Genomic DNA, 21,119 nt, shown 5'->3' with positions numbered 1-21,119 from the left:
TATGACATTTTACAAAGTCAGATCATTTGAGTATCTATCGCTTTTTATAAAGGCAAATAGGGAAACAAAAATACTTTAGAATTACTGTAACTGTAATAATTTAATGAATTGTTCCACAAATTAAAATGATTTTCATGTAACTTAGATTAATATATATAGCTTACCTACATCTCCTTAACTGTTTTTACTCCCCTTCCCACATAACAGAACTTTTGACCTTATTTTTTTGGTTTTAAGCCAAAATTTGGAACAGTTAACATGCTCTTGCTAACCCAACTACTACAGTCATTCATTAAAGTATGCCAGTAACTTAAATTTATTTCTCTAAAACTACAAATATTATATTTACTTCATCAGTTTCTGCACAGATAGATGTTAATAATTCCAATGAATTCCTACTGGATTTCCTGTACCAGAATTAGGTACTATTGAAAAACCACTATACTTTTCATAAAAAGACACCTTAGTCTTCTAGGTGTCACAGCTGAGAGTGAAACAACAAACTTTAGTGTGATATGGATAGTTGTTTGTTTGTTTGGTTGAACTAACGAGAATGGGACTTTAATCTTCTTATTTCACATACACACACATTGGGTCCCCCCACGTGCATTACCTGGGTCTCAACTCCCAGCAGTGAGAGATCACTGTTTATTTCTAAAGGCAGGCCAGAAAGTTGTGTTAGCTCTGTGCTGCACAGCTACTTGCAGTTACCAGTCTTGGCCACTATTGGTCAAGCTCTCTGGGCATCCCTTCACATTAGTTTCTATGCAGCTGAGTCCGCGGATCTTCCTCAGCACTTTCAGAATTTTTTCTGCAGTTCATACATTTGCCTCCTGTTTGGGTCCTTCCTCTTTACAAGGCCACCCTCCCCACCCCCTCCCCCTCCCCCCCCGCCATTTTTTTTTTTTTTTTTTCTGGAAACCTTTTGGCATCAACTCTTCCTTCTGGAACACCAAGCCCCTGGCTTACCCCGTCTAAATATTCTATGTGCTGAATGACAACATCAGCCTCATAATTGATGGTTCTGTCTCATGTCTCTTTATGAATTTAGTAAGTTTTTAGTTCAGGTGTTATCAGACTTCACAAGTAGCCCATACTGGATCCAGCTAGCAAGACGCAAGATTCTGCCTGAGAGTTCAGAAGTACCTCTGGGAGGTATTATCTTAAGAAATTATGCAAAATTCTCCTTATATAGATATTCCATTTCTGCACAGAGGTACAGCTCTCCAAATGGAAGATACTGCGCAGATTAATTAATCAAACAGTAATTCTTTATTTTGACACCTCAAGGCAGTAAAATACAAGTATACAAAATGTATATACGAAAGTGGCAGTGATAATGCAAGTTGATGCAATCCTACAGAAATCTAAGCTTTCAGAGTGGACTGCTTTGTCAATTTACGTATCTGTAAAATATTGCACCATTTCAAAGAGGGAGCACTGAGGAAGGAAGTGTGTCTACACCAGGGAGGTACAGCTGCAGGGCCCTATAGTGGTATCTTCAGACTAAGGCAACAATTGGCAGGTATGATTCTTCTGTTTATCACATGTTGTGTGTAAGGTAAGTGCAAGATTCATATTAATGCTGCACCTTTGTTTTGAGAAAACACAGCCTTTGTTTTCCTGTGCAGAACAATAAAAAAGCACATGCCTAATTTTCCCGCCTCCCTCCACATCTCTTTGTGCTTTCTATTCATAATTCTATCCTGAAAGATAAAACAAACAAACAAACAAAAAACACACGCATAAAGAATACACCAGGAACTGTGCTAACTTACTGCTGCAGAATGGAGAAGACAAGGATTCAAGTACTCAAGTATACAGATTGTAGCCCATACATAACCCAGTATATCAGAATTTAAGCAACTGCAGAAAATGTTAATGCCCATCTCCCACCATTACATCACATGGGAGTAACTGCAACTGGATATAGGCAAGAGGCAAATTACAGTATGAAGAGAATGAACAGGAAACTTCCAGACAAAGTGTTGGATTATAGCACATTTCTGATTGACCAGTTGAAATGACACTTTGCAAACAATTTAGCTGAACAAACAGCTTTAAAATGATCATGGCTGAAAACTCATTTGTCAGGGTAATAATATGAAACTCTACCCTTTTAAATGAAAGGGAAACAGACTGCAGTGACCAATAATCTAAGCAACATGCTTAGACTGTAAAGAGCTGCCTTGAATATTTTTATTAAAAGAGATCCCTTTCCACAAGGCTGTAGGATTTCAGGGATTCAGTTATACAGTGCCATTTATAGACTCCTGAGAAGTTGGTGAAGTGTCTGAATGCTATGCCTGTTGTGGCATATAGGTACTATAGCAAACAAAATCATCAAAAGTAATACTCTATACAGTTGTTTCCACTTGGACTAAGGTGAGCTAATCTAGAATTTCTGGATTCAAAATTATTTCTGCGGCATTTTAATGAGACTCATTCATCTATATGGGGAATACTGGATTTCCATTAGTTTTTCTAATAACCCAGGATGTCTTGCATAACTCTTCTCGAGTTCTCTTGCTAACTTGACTACCAAAAAATGCACAAAAATAGACTTAAGTAATCAAGATGGTAGTAGTGGTAAATGTCAAGTACTGAAAACAGGAAAACTCCTTTTTAGAGAGACGGACTCTCCTTCACTACAGAGTTCTTCTCTAATGTACACAGAACCTGACTGTCATGCATGAATAACCAAGCAGAAAGTATTTAAAAAATAAAAATAAAAGCATAAGATAAGTAGCATTTTATGAAACTTTTTTCCTTTCAAAAATACTTATCTTTTCCAAAATTTATATGAATAGTCTGTTTCCCTTTTTGCTTTCACATTTCTAACAAATGTCCTTATGTCTCATTCCAAAGGATGTTCCCACATTTTCCTAGTTGCAGTGCTGATCTGTTTTCATCAACGTCCATACATACAGAATAAATCAGAATATTAGAATTTTAAAACCTGAACTGAATCAGATTACAAAGAGTTCCCAAATTATCTTAGAAAAAACCATCAATAATCGGTCTGGCCAAACATAAAGATGCACTCCTTGCTTGGGCATCTGATGCCACAGCCCGTAAGAACAGAAACGTAGACATCCATACTCAAGAGTTCAGTTTTGGCAGTATCTCTCTTCCAGTGGAGCTGGCAGGGTTATTTTCCTGGCAGATAGCCAGGAAATAGGTAAAGGTCCCGACAGAGTGTACTACAATATTCTGACATTTCCTTGCAGCGGTGGAATTCTGTGCCTGGGGCATAACCTTCTCGTTGCTTGATTTGTCTATTCACCTAAACATAAGATTAAAAAAAGAAAGTGACTGTAAGGATAAAGAAAACGGAAGTAAGGAAAGTGTCATTGCTTTCCTTACTCACAAATTATTCTGTTTATTTTATTAATTAGTTGCTGGTATACTGCTTTTCTAAACTACAGGAAGGATAAAGAACTGGGGTGCAGTTCCACAGTAGCTCAAGTTACTGTGGTCACACTGCAGTCTTCCCTCTCTGTCCTCCCATTTTCTTAATCTTTCCCTTATGTAAGTACAAGTGTTTGCTGCTATGTACCAAGACAGTTCAGGCAATGAAATCCACCTGAAAAAAAAATACTATTTCTATATAAGAAAAGTGGTGCTTGTCAAGTCAGATTAATTCGCCTCCTAAATTCATCATGTGGCCACATAAGTGTAATGGAAAGAGTCAAACACTGCGTTTTTTACTTTGATTAAACTGATGTGGAATTGTATATAAATATATATTTAAATGGGAAAGGAAGTAGTAATTTTGCTATGAATGGAGCAACAACACTTAGTTAAAGAGTATATTAATCCTAGCAAGTTAAAGCAACAGAAGGTTCTTCAGAAACCAGGTAAGTGTGGGAGAGAAAAGGCATTTCATCTCACCTTCACCAACATGTCAGCCACATGAGTGTTGCGGGAGTCCTCTGCAAACACAGAGGTGAGTGCCTCAATATACCAGGATCCACGTTTGGTGTTTCGCATGGCTGCAGTGCCTGAGAAGAAAGAGCGTATACAATGAAGTTCCTGTGGAAGACAGACACTTATAAATTGCTTAAGCCCTAAGAATTAGTGCCCCTCCCCAGTACCTTTCAGACATGCATATCCACAGATCATATCTGAGCATGTAGGGAGACGCAGCTTGACATTTTCTTCCTTGTTTGCATCACTCTCCTCACAGCCTGGAGAATCTGACCGTTCTTTCCCATCTCTTTGATCCACTCCCCGGTCTGTCTCATCTGGGGGGGGAGAAGGAGGGGGAAGGGTGTGAGGGACAACAAATAAGAGGGAAAAAATATATATATATAAGAAAAGAAGAAATTATCTTGAATTACTGGATGCAGTTTTCCTTACTTTTGGGCCCCTGTCAATAATGCCACAACTGATGTCAAGCTGAAAGCTTCTGTGTGAACAGTTAACTTTTTCAGCTGTTTTAAAAACTCATCTAAAAGTTCTCCTGCACAAACTAGTACAGACACCAACAAGTGCTGAACCTGCTCAATATAATGTGACTGATAGTCTGCATGGCAACTGATTTATTTCCTTCTTTCCCATGCAGATTAATATAGATAACTGGCAAAGCAAAGAAATTTCTGAGAGTTCTTCATGATCTGTGGAAGGATTTGATATCTAGCCCTAAAAGCTTCTATTTTGAGCTTTTGGCTATCTTAGAAATTCAAAAAATGACTAGTCTAATTTGAGGTGCTTAGTATCTACTTATTGCAGAATGCAAACAAGAGCTGTAATGTTAGTTGCTATGGTTTAACTCCAAGAAAACATTAACCAGATATCTCACCTTCGAAATCCTAACTATAAGACCATTTGCTTCAATCAAAACCGTAATATGTGCAATAGGAAAATGCAAAAATATTTTGACTATTTTGAATATTTTGAACATTTAATGCCTTTTCTAGGATTCATTAGTATGTATTATGACAATACTAGATAGCCCCAATTGGTTGTTTACATGACACAGATTTTCCATTGTAATCTAGACTAACAATAGTGGCAGTAACATTAAGAGTCCGGCTATGTTGCAAGAAAAATAAAGCTACATTTTACAGGCTTTCTATGTAATTTTGCCCTTTTGTTCTTGTATTGTAAGACAAAAATCTACTGCTCTACTTACTTCCTAACAGCATGAATCAGATTCTAGATTTAGGAAGCATAAGCATCCACTTCAGAGGCCTTCCTGTTATGATGGTGCTATGTCTCTGTTGCTATGTTGTACCTAAGAAATGTGTTTGGATTTCTAACCCCTTTACAGGCAGTGGCACTAGTTGCATCTTTTAAGTACACACAGGAGATAGTTCATAATGCAGCAAGATGGTTCTTCTTTTCCTCCAAAATGAAAGCAACAGCGGGAAAAGTATAACTGTCTTATAGGCTACATATAGTCTATGATTATGGTTCCATAGCTCAAAATTTAGTGAATACTCCATTATGTTCCTTCCTCTTCTCTTTAAGATAGCAATGCATTTTTTCCCGTTTTTAACCACACTTTTTTTCCCCATGCCTTTTATCACACTTCTCCAATCCCTTATTGTTCTATGTGATCTTAAAACTTCAGTGTACTGTTCATAGCATATGTTACTTCAGATAAGAAGATAATTTTATAGCCAAGCTATATTATTCACACTGCCATCATTCCATATTCCAGTGTATCAAATCAAATATTTTTTCATTAAAAATTCAGAATTAGAGGTCTTCCTTATGCATTTATCTTCAAACATCATTCCAGTCAACTTACTAATCTAACTAAAAAGTATAAAGCATTAACTATGTCGAGATATTACTTTGCATGTTCAAGCTCTAATTTGTATCACCAATAACTGCTATCCAAACAGATCCAATCTGTTTAAATGTCCCTGAAGCTCCTAGATTTCACTTTTCCCAACTGATTTCAATAACTGCCAACTGCACATTTATCAATAGTTATCAGTTCTTCACTTTGATGAACCAACTACTATATTAAACACAGATAAACAGCTTTAAAGCCTCATTTGATGTAACAGTGAAATCTGACTAGTTATCTTTTCTCACTGATTTTTGTCACCATTGTTTTTTGATCCATGACAGTAAGTGGATTACTTCATTTTTTTAGTAGACTCCCTCCAAAGGTCCTTTGGAAATGAAGTAGATCATATCAACTCTTCTTTATCTACATTTTTTCATTTGTCATTAATAGAAGAAAGATAAGGCTTATTACATATAGTTAGGGGAAAAATACTACATATAGTTAGAAGAAAAAATATCCTCTGCATTTCTCACTTTACTTCAACTGGTTTCAGCTAACTTGCAAGGCATAGAGATATTGATTACTTTTTAATATATATATATATTAAAATTTTAATATATATATATATTTTTAATATATATATATATTTTTTAAGCAGCATTGGCTAGTCTAACCTTTAAATGCCAGCATGAAAAGGCATACATTTTGTTGACAGCTCAATTACTTCATAACTAGTATTCCACTCCGACTATTAATCAAGCTTTACACATGAGGTTAAAAAATCTATTTAAATAAAATAGTTACTTTTTTTTTTTCCCCTTTCAGTTGCTCAAGTCTCCATCCTTTGCCTATTGCAATATCCCAGTTCTGCAGCATTCTGCATAGCAAGCTTCTCTTTCCTAACTAAAATTTTTTGGGGAAGAGGAAAGCCAAACAGGATGTCTTTACATGAACAGATCCATTATAGTAACATTACAGTCAAATAAACCTAATTACCTAATCAGGTCAGCATTCAATTCTGGTTTATTACACTTATTTCCATACTGTTAAGAATCTGCATGTTCACATTAGTTCAAGAATATTTAAACATTCAATAACAGAAGGAACAGAATTGCATTAAATTTATAGTGTAAAGATACACATTACAATATTCCCAAATGCTTAAAGGATCAAGTATTTTTGATACTAAAATATACTCAAATATTTTTGATACTTTACCTAGACTTTATAGTTTTTCCCATATTAGGGTGAAACATGATAATAGGTGAAGGAAACATGCTCTTGCCTAGAGGACAAACTATAAAGCTCAGCTTAAAATGGAAAAAAAAAACAACAAACAAACAGAAAATTAAATACAAACAAACAAAAAAAAAAAGAAGGGGAAAAAGCGTACATGTTAGAAAAGAGAACTTTTCTATCATAAGAGAAAAAAACAAAGCTTTTTAAGACAGAACTTCTCTTTGGAGTACTCATGGTTTCAGAGCTATCTTTTTAAGTCCACTTTAGGGAAAAATTTGGCCATTATCAGATCTGAAAAGTAGTTTGTTATAGACATATGTTTAGTTACAACAGGAGGAAAAATGAATAGCAAAATTAAGAAAAAAACTATAGGAACATAAAGAGTGGAAAAAGAACAAATCTGAGAATTAAGAGAATGATTTTATAATCGCAATAGTATGTGAAAAAAAGATTGAAAGCAGGAGATTTGGAAAAGAAAAAGAAAACAAAAAAACAAGTAACATCTAACTTTGATAGCTCATGAGACAACAAGAGACAACATATCCAGGATCGAGAGAGACAGGTAATCAGACAAGACTCCAGTGCTAGTGTACCACTCCATGCTGTGCTGTAATTTGATGCACCGTAAGCCCCACTCCCCCTATTGCAGATATAGCAAGAGAAAGTTTCAATATATGAGTGGGCTATGATAGAGCTTTACATCTGAGGTGCTCTGGGGTCTGCAAGTCAATGCACACACCTCATGCAGAGCAAAAGACACTTACAGAGCAACAGATGCAGTGGCAGCAGCAGGGCAGAGGGAGGTGAATATGGATCCCACTTACACCTGAGAGAAGCAAAGAGGAGAGTTGACAGCAAGTTGAATGTGAGGGTGTGTATGTGTGTAAAATGAGCCTTAATGGCATGCCAAATCATGGCTTCCAGTATTTGGGCACTCACCTCCCCGGCAGGCTTGAATAAAGAACATTTTGGGCTTATTCTGGAGATTTGGGCAGTTTGCATTATCAAAGAGCCGGAAAGCTTCCTGCAACTGAGAGAAGGAAAAAAGCTAAGTATGCTTTATTGCAGCCTTCTGTGAGCCAAACTCAGTGGCACCTTGCTTCCCTGTATTTTAGTTATTACCTCATTACTCTTGATATTTTATCCTTTATCTACTAACTTTATGACAAACATCCACCGCACCCCAAGCTCCTATTAGTTTGAGATCATGCACTCTACCTAGTACATGCAACAGGAAGAGAGAATGGGGTAACAACTTTCTTATCTGGCATATATCTGTCATTCCTTATCTTACAGACTTCTCACAGCTCTCCCTGCCATTTTCTTCCCACAAACTCTTATTTTTGCTTTTTTTTTAAATGTAAATCCTCAGCTTCCCCATCAATTCACCTTCCTTTTTTTTTTTTTCTCCTTGCATTTTTACTTTCTAAGATGTAACCTACAACACACCAGGACAAAGTAATATACCTGTAGCAGTTTGCCATCAATGCCATAAACTCCACCCTCTACACCATGGGAAAGTAAAGCTACTACACAGGAATCCACGTTCCGATGATCTGGCAGCTTAGAGAATCTCTCCAACGCACTCTGCATTTCCTGGAAGAGAGAAAAAATGTTTAATCCTTCCCAGAATTACATATGGAAAATGGGCTAATGTGAAAGGAAAAATAAAAATGGTCCTCCTTTTACAGAATAAGCTATATACATAAGATTTACAGGACAAAAGACATCTGTTCAATTAAAAATAGCAAAATGTTCTTTTTTCTTTTGTGTATCATTTAGTCCTAAGTATAACATTGTAGAGTAGGAATAACTTAAGACTTCTGCTTTTCCATACTGTCCAACAGGGGGACACAGCAAATACCAGAGTTGGTATATGTGGATTTAACATAGGAGAAAGCAACTGATACTTTACAGAGGTTTTATACTGACACTGGAGTCTGGCTGGGATATTGGACCATCTTAACAGATACATATTCTCGTACTTCTGACATTCAAATATGATCAAAACACATCAACTATTTAAGGCAGAAAACTTCAGGAAATATGATAGCGTGGCAGGTGTGTAAGACTTAAAATGTTGTAAAAGCTGCCTTCTTGAATAAAACACTCTTTAACAGGTTCTGTACCACTAAAATATTTGCAAACCATAACTTTTAGGATAGCAGAACACTGGAAAGGGCTACCTAGAGTAAACTGGAGCCTGTTCATTCTCAGTATTAACACACATGCCAGGTGTGGTCTAGATATTCTTGCATCTCTCACTACAAGGGCAGTACCTCTTGTGGTCCTTTGTGATCCTACTTTATAAGGTAACTCCTTTGCCTTACAAGCTTCTTATTTTTGGTATGCTACCAGACATCATCCCATTTAGCCTCCTTTTCTATTCAAAAGTGACTACTCATGTCTTCCTGATCAAGCTTAGCTAAACCAAAGCAGACCTCTTAAGATGCTCATGTAACAGCTACAAACTCAGCCATACTGTTTGTGAAGTACTAGGATCCCACTTACCTCTGCACTTTGATCGTGAAAGACAGTCACTTGATATCCAAGATGCTTGAAAAGCAGCTCCAGGGAAGTACAGTCCACATCTCCACCTGAGCGATACTCCAAGTCCTTCTCACTATTGAAATGGACATTACTGAGAATAAGTGCTAAGCCTCGGGGCTCCGATATCAGTTTATATGCCTGAGAAGAAGATTTAAAATTGGTAAATTTAGACTATACAAGGAAATAATAGAGTCTCAGAGTAGAACACTAAGCCCTATGTCCTAGCTTGATTACTAATAATATGCAGAATTTCTACTTTGAGAAGGCATGGTAGAGGTCAAAAAAGTGTGGTTTAACATAACAAATGCTTATATTGCAAAGGGTTTCAAAGGCAACTGTTTCTGCAAGTCTCCACAACTAGTGTTCTTACAAAACTATTAATAAGATGTAATACCTTGCCTTATTTCTTATTTTAAAAGGAAAACAGCTTACACATTTCATACTGTGAATTAACTCTTGCTAATGATTTTCTCCTTCTTTCACACACAACCCGGTATGACCAAACATATTTTCATCACACCCATTGAAAGCCTAGCACAACATTTCTTAATTTTGGTTGGGACCAAGTAGAGATATAAAACACCATGTGAGCACAACGGTAGCAGAAAGGGACAATGAATCACTTGTTCTCACAATTATGAAGATGTCAAAAAATGTTAACAGGGAAAAAAACTAACTTAGGAAAGGTGTCTTCGAAACAAGCTTACCTCTCCCACTCTAACAATGAACCAATAGTAAATAGTAATAGCAAATCCCTGTAAACCAGAAGTAAATTTAATACTGAAGGACCTAAATCAGAAGTAAATTTTAATACTGAAGGACCATATCAAACAGGGTGTAAACAGACACAGATATAAAGAGTTGAGTTAGGCTCATACTGATGTTGCCCAATTGTAACTTTCTGTAGGGGAAACCTAAACAAAGCAAAACAAAGCCTGCTTTGCCTTGTGACAACATCAAGCCTTTAACAGAAATGTTAAGTATTAGCATATAGTGTAACCCTAGTAAAGTATCTGCCCTATTACATGAAATGCTTTGTTTTCCTTAAGCCTTCACCATCACCACAACCTATGCTTTACGCACAGAACAATCAAGAAAATAGTTACGACTATCTACATAACTTCTGCAGCTACAGAAAAGGATTAGAAATTCAGGTTGTTCTACCCAGGACTGCACAGAACTCTGATCTAATTTTTGTGCCTAAGGAGACATTTCCCGATACAGTTAGCAATTAAAACAGCCAAGATTGTGACAGCGTGCTGAAAAACAGTTCTAAAATTGTACAGACATTTGCAGAGTGTGTCAGCACACAGAACACAAGAGGAGGTAGATGGGGATGCAGACAAATAAATACGAGGCAGTAATATAGATAGACAGCTTACAAGCACAGAGCAACAGAACAGAAGGCATTCCATGAAGTTCTTCATAAACAAAACCCAGAGACAGAGATTTGCACAGAATTACAGAACTCAGAATTTCTTGTCACTTGTAAATGAGAACTACATCAAATCAAATGAGATTGGTAAGAGCTCACAGTTACAGCAGGAGCGTAACACTAATCTGCATCCCAATGAAGTACATGTTTCAACTCAGTTGTAAGTAGTACATGTTCAGCTGATATATTCAAATACCTCACATTTTAAAGAGATTTTCTCTGTCAACTACTTACCAAGTGCTGGTGATCACGATAGAATTCTGGAGTGCAGTGCTTCACTAGAGGAATCGGTGGACCATCACCATTATCCAAGGAATGTTCCACTGGTTCTATGCAAAACAAAAATACCAGTAACAACAAAAAATACTAACTAAATAGCCTCTGCATAAGGTAGTAATTTGGATATTAATAAGTACATATTTATGAATGTCTAAAGGCACACTCCTGTATTATTCTATTCATACATCTAAAAATTTTGTTTGATTAGGGACTGTACACACATGATGAAAAACAGCAGAAAAAAAAACCATACTGGTACAGCATATTTATTATATTTTTTATTGGCAACAAACGTTAATATTCTGTCTCATTTGTGGGTTAACCTACGGCCTATCAAGGTTAGTTCTAAAGAGTGTGAAAACAGAATTTATATCTAAAATTAGAGCAGTGTGCTTTTCTGTCATTTTGTTCAGTATTTCACCCATTTCCCAGTAAGGCTGATGAACCTTAAATGAACCTGATGAACCTGATGAACTAGAAATATTAAAATAGAAAAGTGTTCTTCCTTCCATAAAAGATTCCCATTCTCACTGGACACAATTTTGTTTCACATTTTATGCTGAACAGGTACATTAGTATTCAAACTAGACATTTCTAATTTCCATAAAGTGCAATTTTTTTTTCTGTTTGTTTGTTTTTGTTTTTTAAGTTTATCTGCCTTTGAACAACCCTTTACCTCTGTTCAGCAGCAGATAAAGGGGATGAAAGTTAACTATTTGCCATTTACAGACATTCTTTCTCCTGTGCAGAAGAGACTGAGCTAATAACATTCATGGTCTCTTGAAATCCTTTTTTCAGCATTTTGAGACACAGTTCTCCCAGCTGGAGGACCATATACTTTTATTAGGTTTATGTGGAAAGGTTTTGGTAGTGGGTGGCTGCAGGGGTGGCCTCTGTGAGGAGAGTCCAGAAGCTACCCCATGCTAGATAAAAGCCAGCTCTAGCTGGCTTCAAAAGGAACCCTCTGCTGGCCAGAGCTGAGCCAATAAGCCACACTGTTTGCACCTCTGTGAGAGCAGATTTAAGAAAGTGAAAAAACTGCTGTGCAACAACAGCTGGGAGAGTGAGGAGTGAGAAAAAGCCCTGCAAACACCAAGGCCAGTGCAGAAGGACGGCAGGACGTCTTCCAGGCACTGGAGCATAAGTTCCCCTGTGGCCTCTGAGAGGCCCATGGTGTCCCCCTGCAGCCCATGGGTCCCACATGGAGCAGATCTCCATGCTGCAGCCCGTGGAGGAACCCCTGGTGGAGCAGGTGGATGTGGCCTGGATGAGGCTGCGGCCCATGGAGAGCCCCCACAGAAGCAGACTCTAGGCCAGAGCTGTAGCCCGTGGAGAGCAGCCCATGCAGGAGCAGGTGATCTGTCGGGAGTTGCTGGGAGTTGTCGGGACCCCCTTGGTATGGACCCATGTTGGAGCAGTTCTTGAGCTGCTGTTTGAGGGAAGCCTGAGCAGGATCAGTTCAGGAAAGACAGCATCCCGTGGGAGGGACCCCACGGGGAGCAGGGGAAGAGAGTGACTGTGAAGGAGTGGCGGAGACAAAGTGTTAGGGACTGACAGCAGCCCCCATTCCCTATTCCCTTGTGCCGCTCAGGGGGAGGACATAGAAGAGGTTGGAGGGGCAAAGGTGTTTTAGTTGGTTTTTATTTTCTCACTGCTCTAGCTTGTTACTAATAGGTAATAAATTATATTAATCTCCCTATGCTTGTTCTGTTTTGCCCATGACGATAATTGTTGAGTGACCTTTCTTCCTGTCCTTATCTCAAAACTTGAGCCCTTTTCATTGTCTTTCCGTCTGCGTAGAGGGAGTGAGAGAATGGTTGTGGTGTTCAGCTGCCCAGCTGGGTAAAACCACCACGACAATGCTCTATAAAAAAAACTATAACCTTTGTAGCTTTAACAAAACCAACCTTTGAAAACTAGACATCTGTTCTTTAATACCAGAGACAGCTCCTAATAACCAGCACAGTTAAAGCTGTGGTTAGGGTGCATGAGTACTCTCCAGGTGTTACCAGATATAACATATAAACTAACAAGGAGATTAATTCCAACAACCAGATCCCTGATGTAAGTCAAAAATTCTTGCTAATGAAAGGTAGATTTGCTGAATTCAATGGGAAGCTACAGCAGTCTGCGTTGGGCCCACCTTACATATCACCTTACAATTATTTAAGAAGAATACTGTCAATAATCAGTATCTTTCCACAGCTCTAGTTCACTTATACTCTATTGTAAATTTAAATGAAGAAGAAAACCCTTGAAGATCTAAAATTTTACAACTGACACATTCTACTTAAGCAATGAAATTTCCTGTAAGAATAAATGAAGCTGACTAGAATTAATTAGGTTCTCTTTCCACTATGCTATTTAAATATAATTTTCCAGCCTATTTCTGCCTCTTATATCTGATCATAATATAGTCAGTTCATTTTCAACTTCGCATTCTGAGGATGAGCAAAGTGGTGGCAAGCTTATTTGTAAAATTGAAATAAGAATATTAATAGAGTCAACCAACCAGATAACCAATCAGGTATTCATGACGTAATGTATGACTCACCAGTCCAGCGTGGCCTCTTTGAATTATATGATTCACTTGGAGGGAGTGGAAGATTTGATCCGTAACAGTGTTCAAGCTACAAGACATCCAATAAATCCATGAGAAGATTAGCAAAAGACATCTATTTTTTTCTTTAGTACAATGCTGTAGGTATCACTGAACAAATATAAAGGTATTTACACACACATATATGACTTGCTGTGATACCTTCTATATATATTGTATACAATTTAATATAAAACACTACACTATGGTTTACATCTGAATAGAACAAATCATGACAAGATCGCAGCAGCACTTTCTGTTAATGCAAAATTCCTTCCCTTCTTTGCTCATCTCTACTTTTACCCAAATACGCTTTTGGGACACCTTACTCTTATTTTTGCCAAAACTTGGTTTGTTCAGTAACTCCTCTTTTTGGTTGCTTTCAAAATTTCATTGTCTGTCTAGTCTAATAAATTATACATTCTGATAAGGCAACATCTCCGCTCAGAAATACCTGGTCTTTCTTCCTTAGTATAAAGCATGCTTACTTAAAGTTCCCATCCTTCTCAATGCATTGAGAATACTGAATCTTTATTAAATTCTTCCTTTAGTCTGGTGTTAACAACAGCAGATAGTGAAAAGGTGAAAATAAAGATAACAAAATTAGGAAAGGGAAGTCCCTCCCTTCGGCAGAGAAGACTGTCTTTTAGTAGCTTTCTACTTGGAGAATCTTTGAACGCTAAATTAAAAGATTTTAGAGAAAAAAAAAATGCAGCTTTTGTGTTCTTGATGACACATCAATAAGAATGTGTTAAACTTAAGAATGTGCATGAACCTCATGCAATTCAACAAGAAGTGCACAATCCTGCACTTGGGGAGGAACAATCCCATATGCTGGAAGCTGACTGGTTGGAAAGCAGCTTTAAATAAAATGTCTTGGGTTCCTTCGTAGAAACCATGCTGAACATGAGCCAGCAATGTGCCTTTGTGGCAAAGAAGGCTAATAGTATCATGGGCTGCTTTAGGAGTGTTGCCAGCAGATTAGATAGAACGAGGTGACCCTTCCCTTCTACTTAACTCTGGAGAGGCCACACCTGGAGTACTGTGTCCACTTCTGGGCTTGACAGTGCAAGACAGACATGGACATACTGGAGGGAGTCTAAGAAAGGGCCAAAGGGTCTATGCTTAAGGGACCAGAGCATCTCTCACATGAGGAAAGGCTGAGAGTTAGGACTGCTTAGCCCAGAAAACAGAAGACTCAGGGGGATCTTATCAATGTGCAAAAATATCTGAAAGGAGACAGCCTCTTTTCAGTGGTGTCAAGACAGGAGAAGAGGCAATGGGCACAAACTGAAACACAAGAGATTCTGTCTGAACATCCCGACACAGCTGGGAGACTGAGTACTGGCACAGGTTACCCAGAGATGTTGTGAGGTCTCCCTCCTTAAATATATTCAAAATCTGTCTGCACATGGTCCCAGTCAACCTGTTTTAAGTATCCCTGCTGAAGCAGGGGGGGATTGGACCAGTTGACCTCCAGAGCTTGCTGCCAACCACAACCATTCTCTGCTTCTGTGTGAAAATTATCTTCATCTCAAATTCTTTTCATTGTCCTTTTATTCTGAGGCTACTGCAAGTTTCAATTTGCAACTAAATCCCATCTTTTCCACTATAAGCATTTTTTTCTAAACATTTGAAAAAAATGCCTGTGTGCCCAAACCCAACCCCAAATGCAGCCCATCCATTTTAATTTTTAAAACTGATATACCCGTGCAATCCCATTGCTTAGGTTGGATTCTGTCTTCAAGATTATTTCCTCCAGATGCTGCTGTTTGGTTTCTCGTAGAGCTTCACAGAAGGCTGAGAAGGCATAAGGGCCTCTCTTGGGCAACAAATTGAGGAATTCCACGTTTTGGCTGAAGCTCCCAGACTTGGCCTAGATCCAGAGAACAAAACCAACACTCAAAGTAACACGCCAACACAATTCATTTTCATTTCAGTTAAGCTTCAGAACAACTTCATTTTTCCTTCATGTAAATATCCTGTCACCATGCTTAGCTGTGCTAGATCCTTTTTTACAGCTTTTCCTAGCTGATTTCACTCCCACCCCTCTGTTCCTACTAGCTCAAGGCGGAGAGTGTATGACAATGAAGCAAGCCAACAATTCATACATTTCCTCATACAGTAATACACCTTGTTCTCTCTAACCTCTTACTTCCAGTTACTGTCTGAATAGTATCTGCTTATCCTCCTTCAACACACAAAGTCCAGAACCCGTTTTCACTACTGCTCAATGTATTTATGGTCTCAGGCACTAATACACAAATCCCTTGGAAAGTGTGAATGAAAATATGTATTTCATACAGTCAATTCCAAAAAGACACTGTATATGTATAATGTGTTACATTTACACTGATGAAGCAATACATGGTAGTATATGAGAAAAAAAGTAACAATCAAAAATTAAATTTACATTCCTGTAAAACATTCACAGGAAGTTCTCATTTTTAGCATGTTAGCAGGACATCTGCTAACAAACTATCTAATTTATAAAAGCCTTCCCTGTGTAGAAAATGGAAACATCACATACTAAAATACTGGCTACTGAAAGTAAGTTTTATGGGTTCCATGGAATTGACCTTACATTTTTTAAATTACCACTATGATCCAAGAACTCTTCTTTTTTTAAATGATAAGAAGTGACCGGTTACACAGAACCAAACACTAACACTGCACGAGCAATCATAGGAAAATCAAACAAAATACCTCAAGGCACATGTGTAAATCCTATGCTGCACAAGACTTTCACACCATATTTTCTTTCATAAAATATATTCGGCTTGTTCTTCAAAGTAGTTTGGCTTTTGTCCTGCAGCATTGGAAGGATACTGCAAAATCTTTTTGATCTTATGCTACTACTATAATTTCAAGCTATGTTCATTCATAATTGGCCAATAGCACTTATTTTTGTATCAACAAAGTCCCTTGACTTCAGTGTTCTGTCCATTCCATTATCTAACAAAGTTCTTACTAAAATCAAATCTATGTTTGCTGGTTGGTCGCGCTCAAAAAATTGTGGTCAATGGCTCAATGACCAAGTGGAGATCAGTAATGAGTGGTGCTCCTCAGAGGTCAGTATTGGGACTGGCACTGTTTTACCATCTTTGTCAGTGACGGGGACGGTGGGTTCGACTGCACCCTCAGTACATTTGCTGATGACACCAAGATGTGTGGTGCGGTTGACACACTGGAGGGAAGGGACAAGCTTCCAGAGGAAACCTGGACAGGGTTGAGAGCTGGGCCTGTGTAAACCTCATGAAGTTCAACAAGGCCAAGCACAAAGTCTGGCAACTGAGCTGGGACAATCCAAAGCACAAATACAGACTGGGTGGAGAATGGATCAAGAGCAGCCCTGAGGAGAAGGACCAGAGGGTGTTGGGTCCTAAAAAGCTCAACATGAGCTGACAATGTGTGCTTGCAGCCCAGAAAGCCAACCATATCCTGGGCTGCAAAAAAAGAAGCATAGCCAGCATGGCCAGGTTGAGGGAGGTGATTATCCCCCCTCTACTCCACTCAGGGGATCCCACCTGGAGAGCTGAGTTCAGCTCTGGGGCCCCCAGCACACAAAGGACATGGAAGTATTATAACAAGTCCAAAGGAGAGCCATGAAGATGATCAAAGGGCTGGAGCCCATCTCCTATGAAAACAGGCTGAGGGAGTTGGGGCTGTTCAACCTGAAAATGAGAAGCCTCTGTGGAGACTTTATAGCAGTCTCTCAGTACTTAAAGGGGGCCTACAAGAAAGCAGGAGAGGGGCTCTGACGTGGAACGTAGTGATAGGACAACTAGTAATGGTTTTCAACTAAAAAAGGGTAGATTTAGATTAGATATTAGGAAGAAATTATTTACTGTGAAGGTGGTGAGGCAATGGAACAGGTTGCCCAGAGAAACTGTGGATGCCTCATCTGTGGAGATGTTCAAGGCCAGGCTGAATGGGACTTTGAGCAACCTGCTCTACTGGAAGGCGTCCCTGTCCATGGCAGAGGGGTTGGAATTATATGATCTTAAAGGTCTCTTCCAATACAAACCATTCCATAATTCTAAATTCTATGCTTCTTTCATCTCCCTTAGCTCCTTGGTTTATCTCACTTCCCTTAGATTACAAAAGTTTAAGATATTTCCAGAACCAATTTGTTTATTCTTCCATTTGATTTTAAAATCAAAGAAACATATCACCAGCGTATTTTTTTTAAGACAAGATGATTTAAACCAAGTATTTATCCAATTATTTATCCAGATCTTCTTCATTCTATGACTATTTTTTTTTGTGTGTGTGTAGGATAAGGCGTACATAGAAATTAATTCCAGGAAAGCCTACACTCTATTGTCAGACAGTGGCATTTCTCTCCTGCTATTTCCACAAAGGTACATGATAGTTAGTGTCAATACATTTTCAAGAATAGTCTGTATAACAGTTCTCCTAAGGCCTTAGCACACATTTAAGCCAGAGAGTGTAATACTATTGTTTTTTTCTAGGGTACTATGAATTTGCAAAAAGGACAAAGAGGTTTTGGCTCAGAAGATCTTTTCTTTAAATGCCTGTTACTTTTTATTTATCTACTGCACTCTAATGATTAGTATTATACTGCAAATACTGCCATCATTTCTATCCTGCAAGTGCAATGTATACTTTGCAGCATTACTGTTTCAGTTGTCCTCTTGCCCCTGTCAAATTTCTGTTTTAGTTGCAGTTTCCAACTTCATACCCAGCAACAGCTGTTTAAGTCACTGTTCTCTTGATCAGGCTGCTATTTCTATTCATATAGATCTAAGCTCTCACTTTTGTGTAGAAAGTGTACTATTTACATGATTTTTCCATCCTAAAAACTTCCTCCTTACAGATTATCCACGAGTAAGTAACTCTGCGTCTTCTTTTACTTATTATAACCAGAAGGGAAGACTCCCTCAATCTTCTTCCTCTCTGTCTTAGTTTAAAACAACTTGACTACAGCAGTATTTTCTAAGACACTAATTGTACTTGTCATTATCCTGAATTCGAGAGGACTTTTTTTTTTTTTTTCCTCCAGTGACTAACTGCAGGTCAGCAATTGAGCATCTCTAGTAACCACCCATACTTTTTAAGTTCCTGAATCACCCTTTGACTTTCACCATCTTCCTATTATCTTTGTCCTCTTTCACTAGGAGTAGAAGCTACTTCAGGTGAGACTGCTTTCAACTCCCACAACTTGACACAAGTATTCTTGATGTGTGTGTCTCAAAGAATTTCACATTATCTTTTGGTGCACACCAAGCCAAAATTCAAAGTTTTTTCCTTATTCCTTACCAAAACCTTGTCAGTCTCAGGGTTATACCACCTGCACTAGTACCCAGCAAACAGCTCATTATTCTTGTTTTTCAGAATCTGTTCATAAGACAGGACCATCAACCTTACTTGACAAAACGCCTCTCCCTTGCTCACATGACCCTTAAAACGTACTTGATTCCCACCTTCAGTCATCACCTTCTGTTTCCTTTCTCTTTGTAGGCCTGCATCTCCTTTCTGCAGTCTTCAGTGCATTACTGTAAGGCTCAGGCTAATCCTGAACTATTTCTAATGACTTCTTTTCGTAAGTGCCCACCACTCAGCATAAGTAACAAAAGCTTATGATCAGTATTTGTCATCTTTAGAGTCTTGGGTCATGTAAAATTCTTCACAAAATGTACAAAATCACATGAAATACTTCAAGAATGTGAAAGGTGTGCAAGTGCCTGAACAAACTTGTTTATAATACGTTTATTTATTTCCTCCCACAGGATTATTTTGGAAATTGGTAGTATTTCTGCCTTTATAAGTGGAAAAAAAGAGAAGCACAAAATAACAATAAAGGGCTGGACGATACCACCAGGCTCATGAAGAACAGTCTACCACAACTACATGCCAGCATGCAAACTAATAGTTTATTAATTTTCAGTCGAAATACAGATCTCCAAAAGTAACTTGCAGTTCTCGTGCACGTTGCAGACAGGCCCTATCTATGCTCGGTGCATGCTCTCCACACGTAATCACACAACAGAACATCGGTAGCAGAAATAGAGAGTTTTGCTCTGCTGCCACGGCCAAGACTGGCACTGAGCTTAGGCAGAAATAAAGCCGGCAGCCGCGTACCTGTATCATTTCCACCATCTCGGCGGTGATGATGTCCTTCTCTATCATATGCTCCATCAACTCTTTCAAAACCAGCTGCTTTGCCAGCATCACCCGGTTCTTCTTTAGCGCTTCCTGGTGACAGCGCTGCATGCCGCACGCCCCCAGCATCCCAGCGCGAGAGGGGACGCCAAACCCGGACTCTCTAGCAAGGAGCCGCCCTTCACCTTCCCACCGCTCTGCCCAGGAGGGGCCTCCGCGGGCAGGAGCCGCTCCACAACGAGCGGAAGAGGCCTCCAGCACCCGCCCCGGCGGGCCCTGCCAAGGAACTGCGCGCTCCCCCTCGCACCGCCGGTTTCCGAGGTCGCGCAGCGCGCTCCCGCCCTCCCGGCACCGAGCGCGCCACCGCTCACCGCGCCGCGGGCCCAGCGATTCAAACGGCGCCGAATCACGGCGCCTGCGCAGAAAGCCCCCCTCCCCCGCCCTCCGCGCTTCTGCGAAAACTAAACAAAACAAGACTCGGCCCTCTGCGCGTGCGCGCCAGCGCCCGCCCCGCCGCTCACCGGCCCCTGCGCCTCGCAGTGCGCGTGCGCCGGCTTGCCCGCCCCTCACGGGTGGGCGCGTGCGTGCGGGCGTGGCGTACCCAGCGCGGGAAGGGCTGTGGTGAAAGCGCTCCCTGGGGAACGGGCCCACAGAGCGCGTCGTAGAGGCAGAGAAGTCAGCGTCGTAGCAGAATCAGGTTAACGGAAGGGGTTCTGCGAGCGGATAAGAATTAGCAGGTGTGCTTTCTTTGCGAGCACGCCAGTTCTGTGATCGTTATTATTTTCTATTTTAGCGCTTCTGTTATTAACGCGTTTCAGCAGAAATAAAAGTGAAGGGCTTAATTAGTGTTCAGTAAGGAAAAAGGGAAGAGAAGTAGCACGCAGGCCGCACAGGGGACACTTGAAAAACAAGCAAGCATTGTTTTAGCACAGGCAAATTTTTAGCTCTTGTAAAGCTTCATGCAGTTTTTCCTTGGTGCACAGGTGGTGCATGTGGTAAAACCTGGCAGGTGTTTGAAGGCTCTCATAACCACTGCAGATGCAGAAAACAAAGCCCTAGTGTTCATAACTGGTGACTGTTTTGTCTTTTGGCTATTTTTTTATCTGTGCCAGTGAACTGAATTTCTTCCTGACACCGAGAGAAGT

General features: G+C 39.4%; 1 protein-coding gene across 2 annotated transcripts; it reads right to left on the bottom strand.

Annotated features, from left to right (window-relative positions):
• Nucleotides 1-526: 526 nt before the first annotated feature.
• On the bottom strand, nucleotides 527-20,377 carry CASP2 (caspase 2). Of its 2 annotated transcripts, none has more exons than XM_035313623.1 (11): nucleotides 20,175-20,377; nucleotides 19,954-20,111; nucleotides 15,557-15,724; nucleotides 13,804-13,879; nucleotides 11,205-11,299; nucleotides 9,497-9,673; nucleotides 8,453-8,581; nucleotides 7,925-8,015; nucleotides 4,098-4,247; nucleotides 3,895-4,004; nucleotides 527-3,286 (listed from the first exon to the last, which is right to left on the bottom strand). In XM_035313623.1, the coding sequence occupies exons 2-11, from the start codon at nucleotides 20,101-20,103 to the stop codon at nucleotides 3,152-3,154; spliced, it is 1,281 nt and encodes a 426-aa protein (XP_035169514.1). In that variant the 5' UTR covers nucleotides 20,104-20,111; nucleotides 20,175-20,377; the 3' UTR covers nucleotides 527-3,151. The 2 variants fall into 2 exon arrangements, with proteins under 2 accessions (XP_035169514.1, XP_035169520.1); XM_035313629.1 differs by lacking the exon at nucleotides 527-3,286 and adding an exon at nucleotides 7,750-7,811 and having other exon boundaries at nucleotides 3,890-4,004.
• Between the last annotated feature and the right edge of the window lie 742 nt (nucleotides 20,378-21,119).

The sequence above is a fragment of the Oxyura jamaicensis genome, chromosome 1, assembly GCF_011077185.1.
Source record: "Oxyura jamaicensis isolate SHBP4307 breed ruddy duck chromosome 1, BPBGC_Ojam_1.0, whole genome shotgun sequence".
Classification (NCBI taxonomy): Eukaryota; Metazoa; Chordata; class Aves; order Anseriformes; family Anatidae; genus Oxyura; species Oxyura jamaicensis.
The sequence above is the reverse complement of the archived record's forward strand: the minus strand, read 5'-3'. Positions and strand labels throughout refer to the sequence as shown.

What these genes read in the sequence shown, in the direction of transcription:
- CASP2 (XM_035313623.1), bottom strand. Translation starts at nt 20,103, where the DNA reads ATGCTGGGGGCGTGCGGCATGCAGCGCTGTCACCAGGAAGCGCTAAAG. An exon ending in TTGATGGCAAACTGCTACAG is followed by an intron (nt 8,016 to 8,452) that starts GTATATTACTTT and finishes TCCTTCTCTCAG; the next exon opens with TTGCAGGAAGCTTTCCGGCT. An exon ending in TGGATATGCATGTCTGAAAG is followed by an intron (nt 4,005 to 4,097) that starts GTACTGGGGAGG and finishes CTTTCTTCTCAG; the next exon opens with GCACTGCAGCCATGCGAAAC.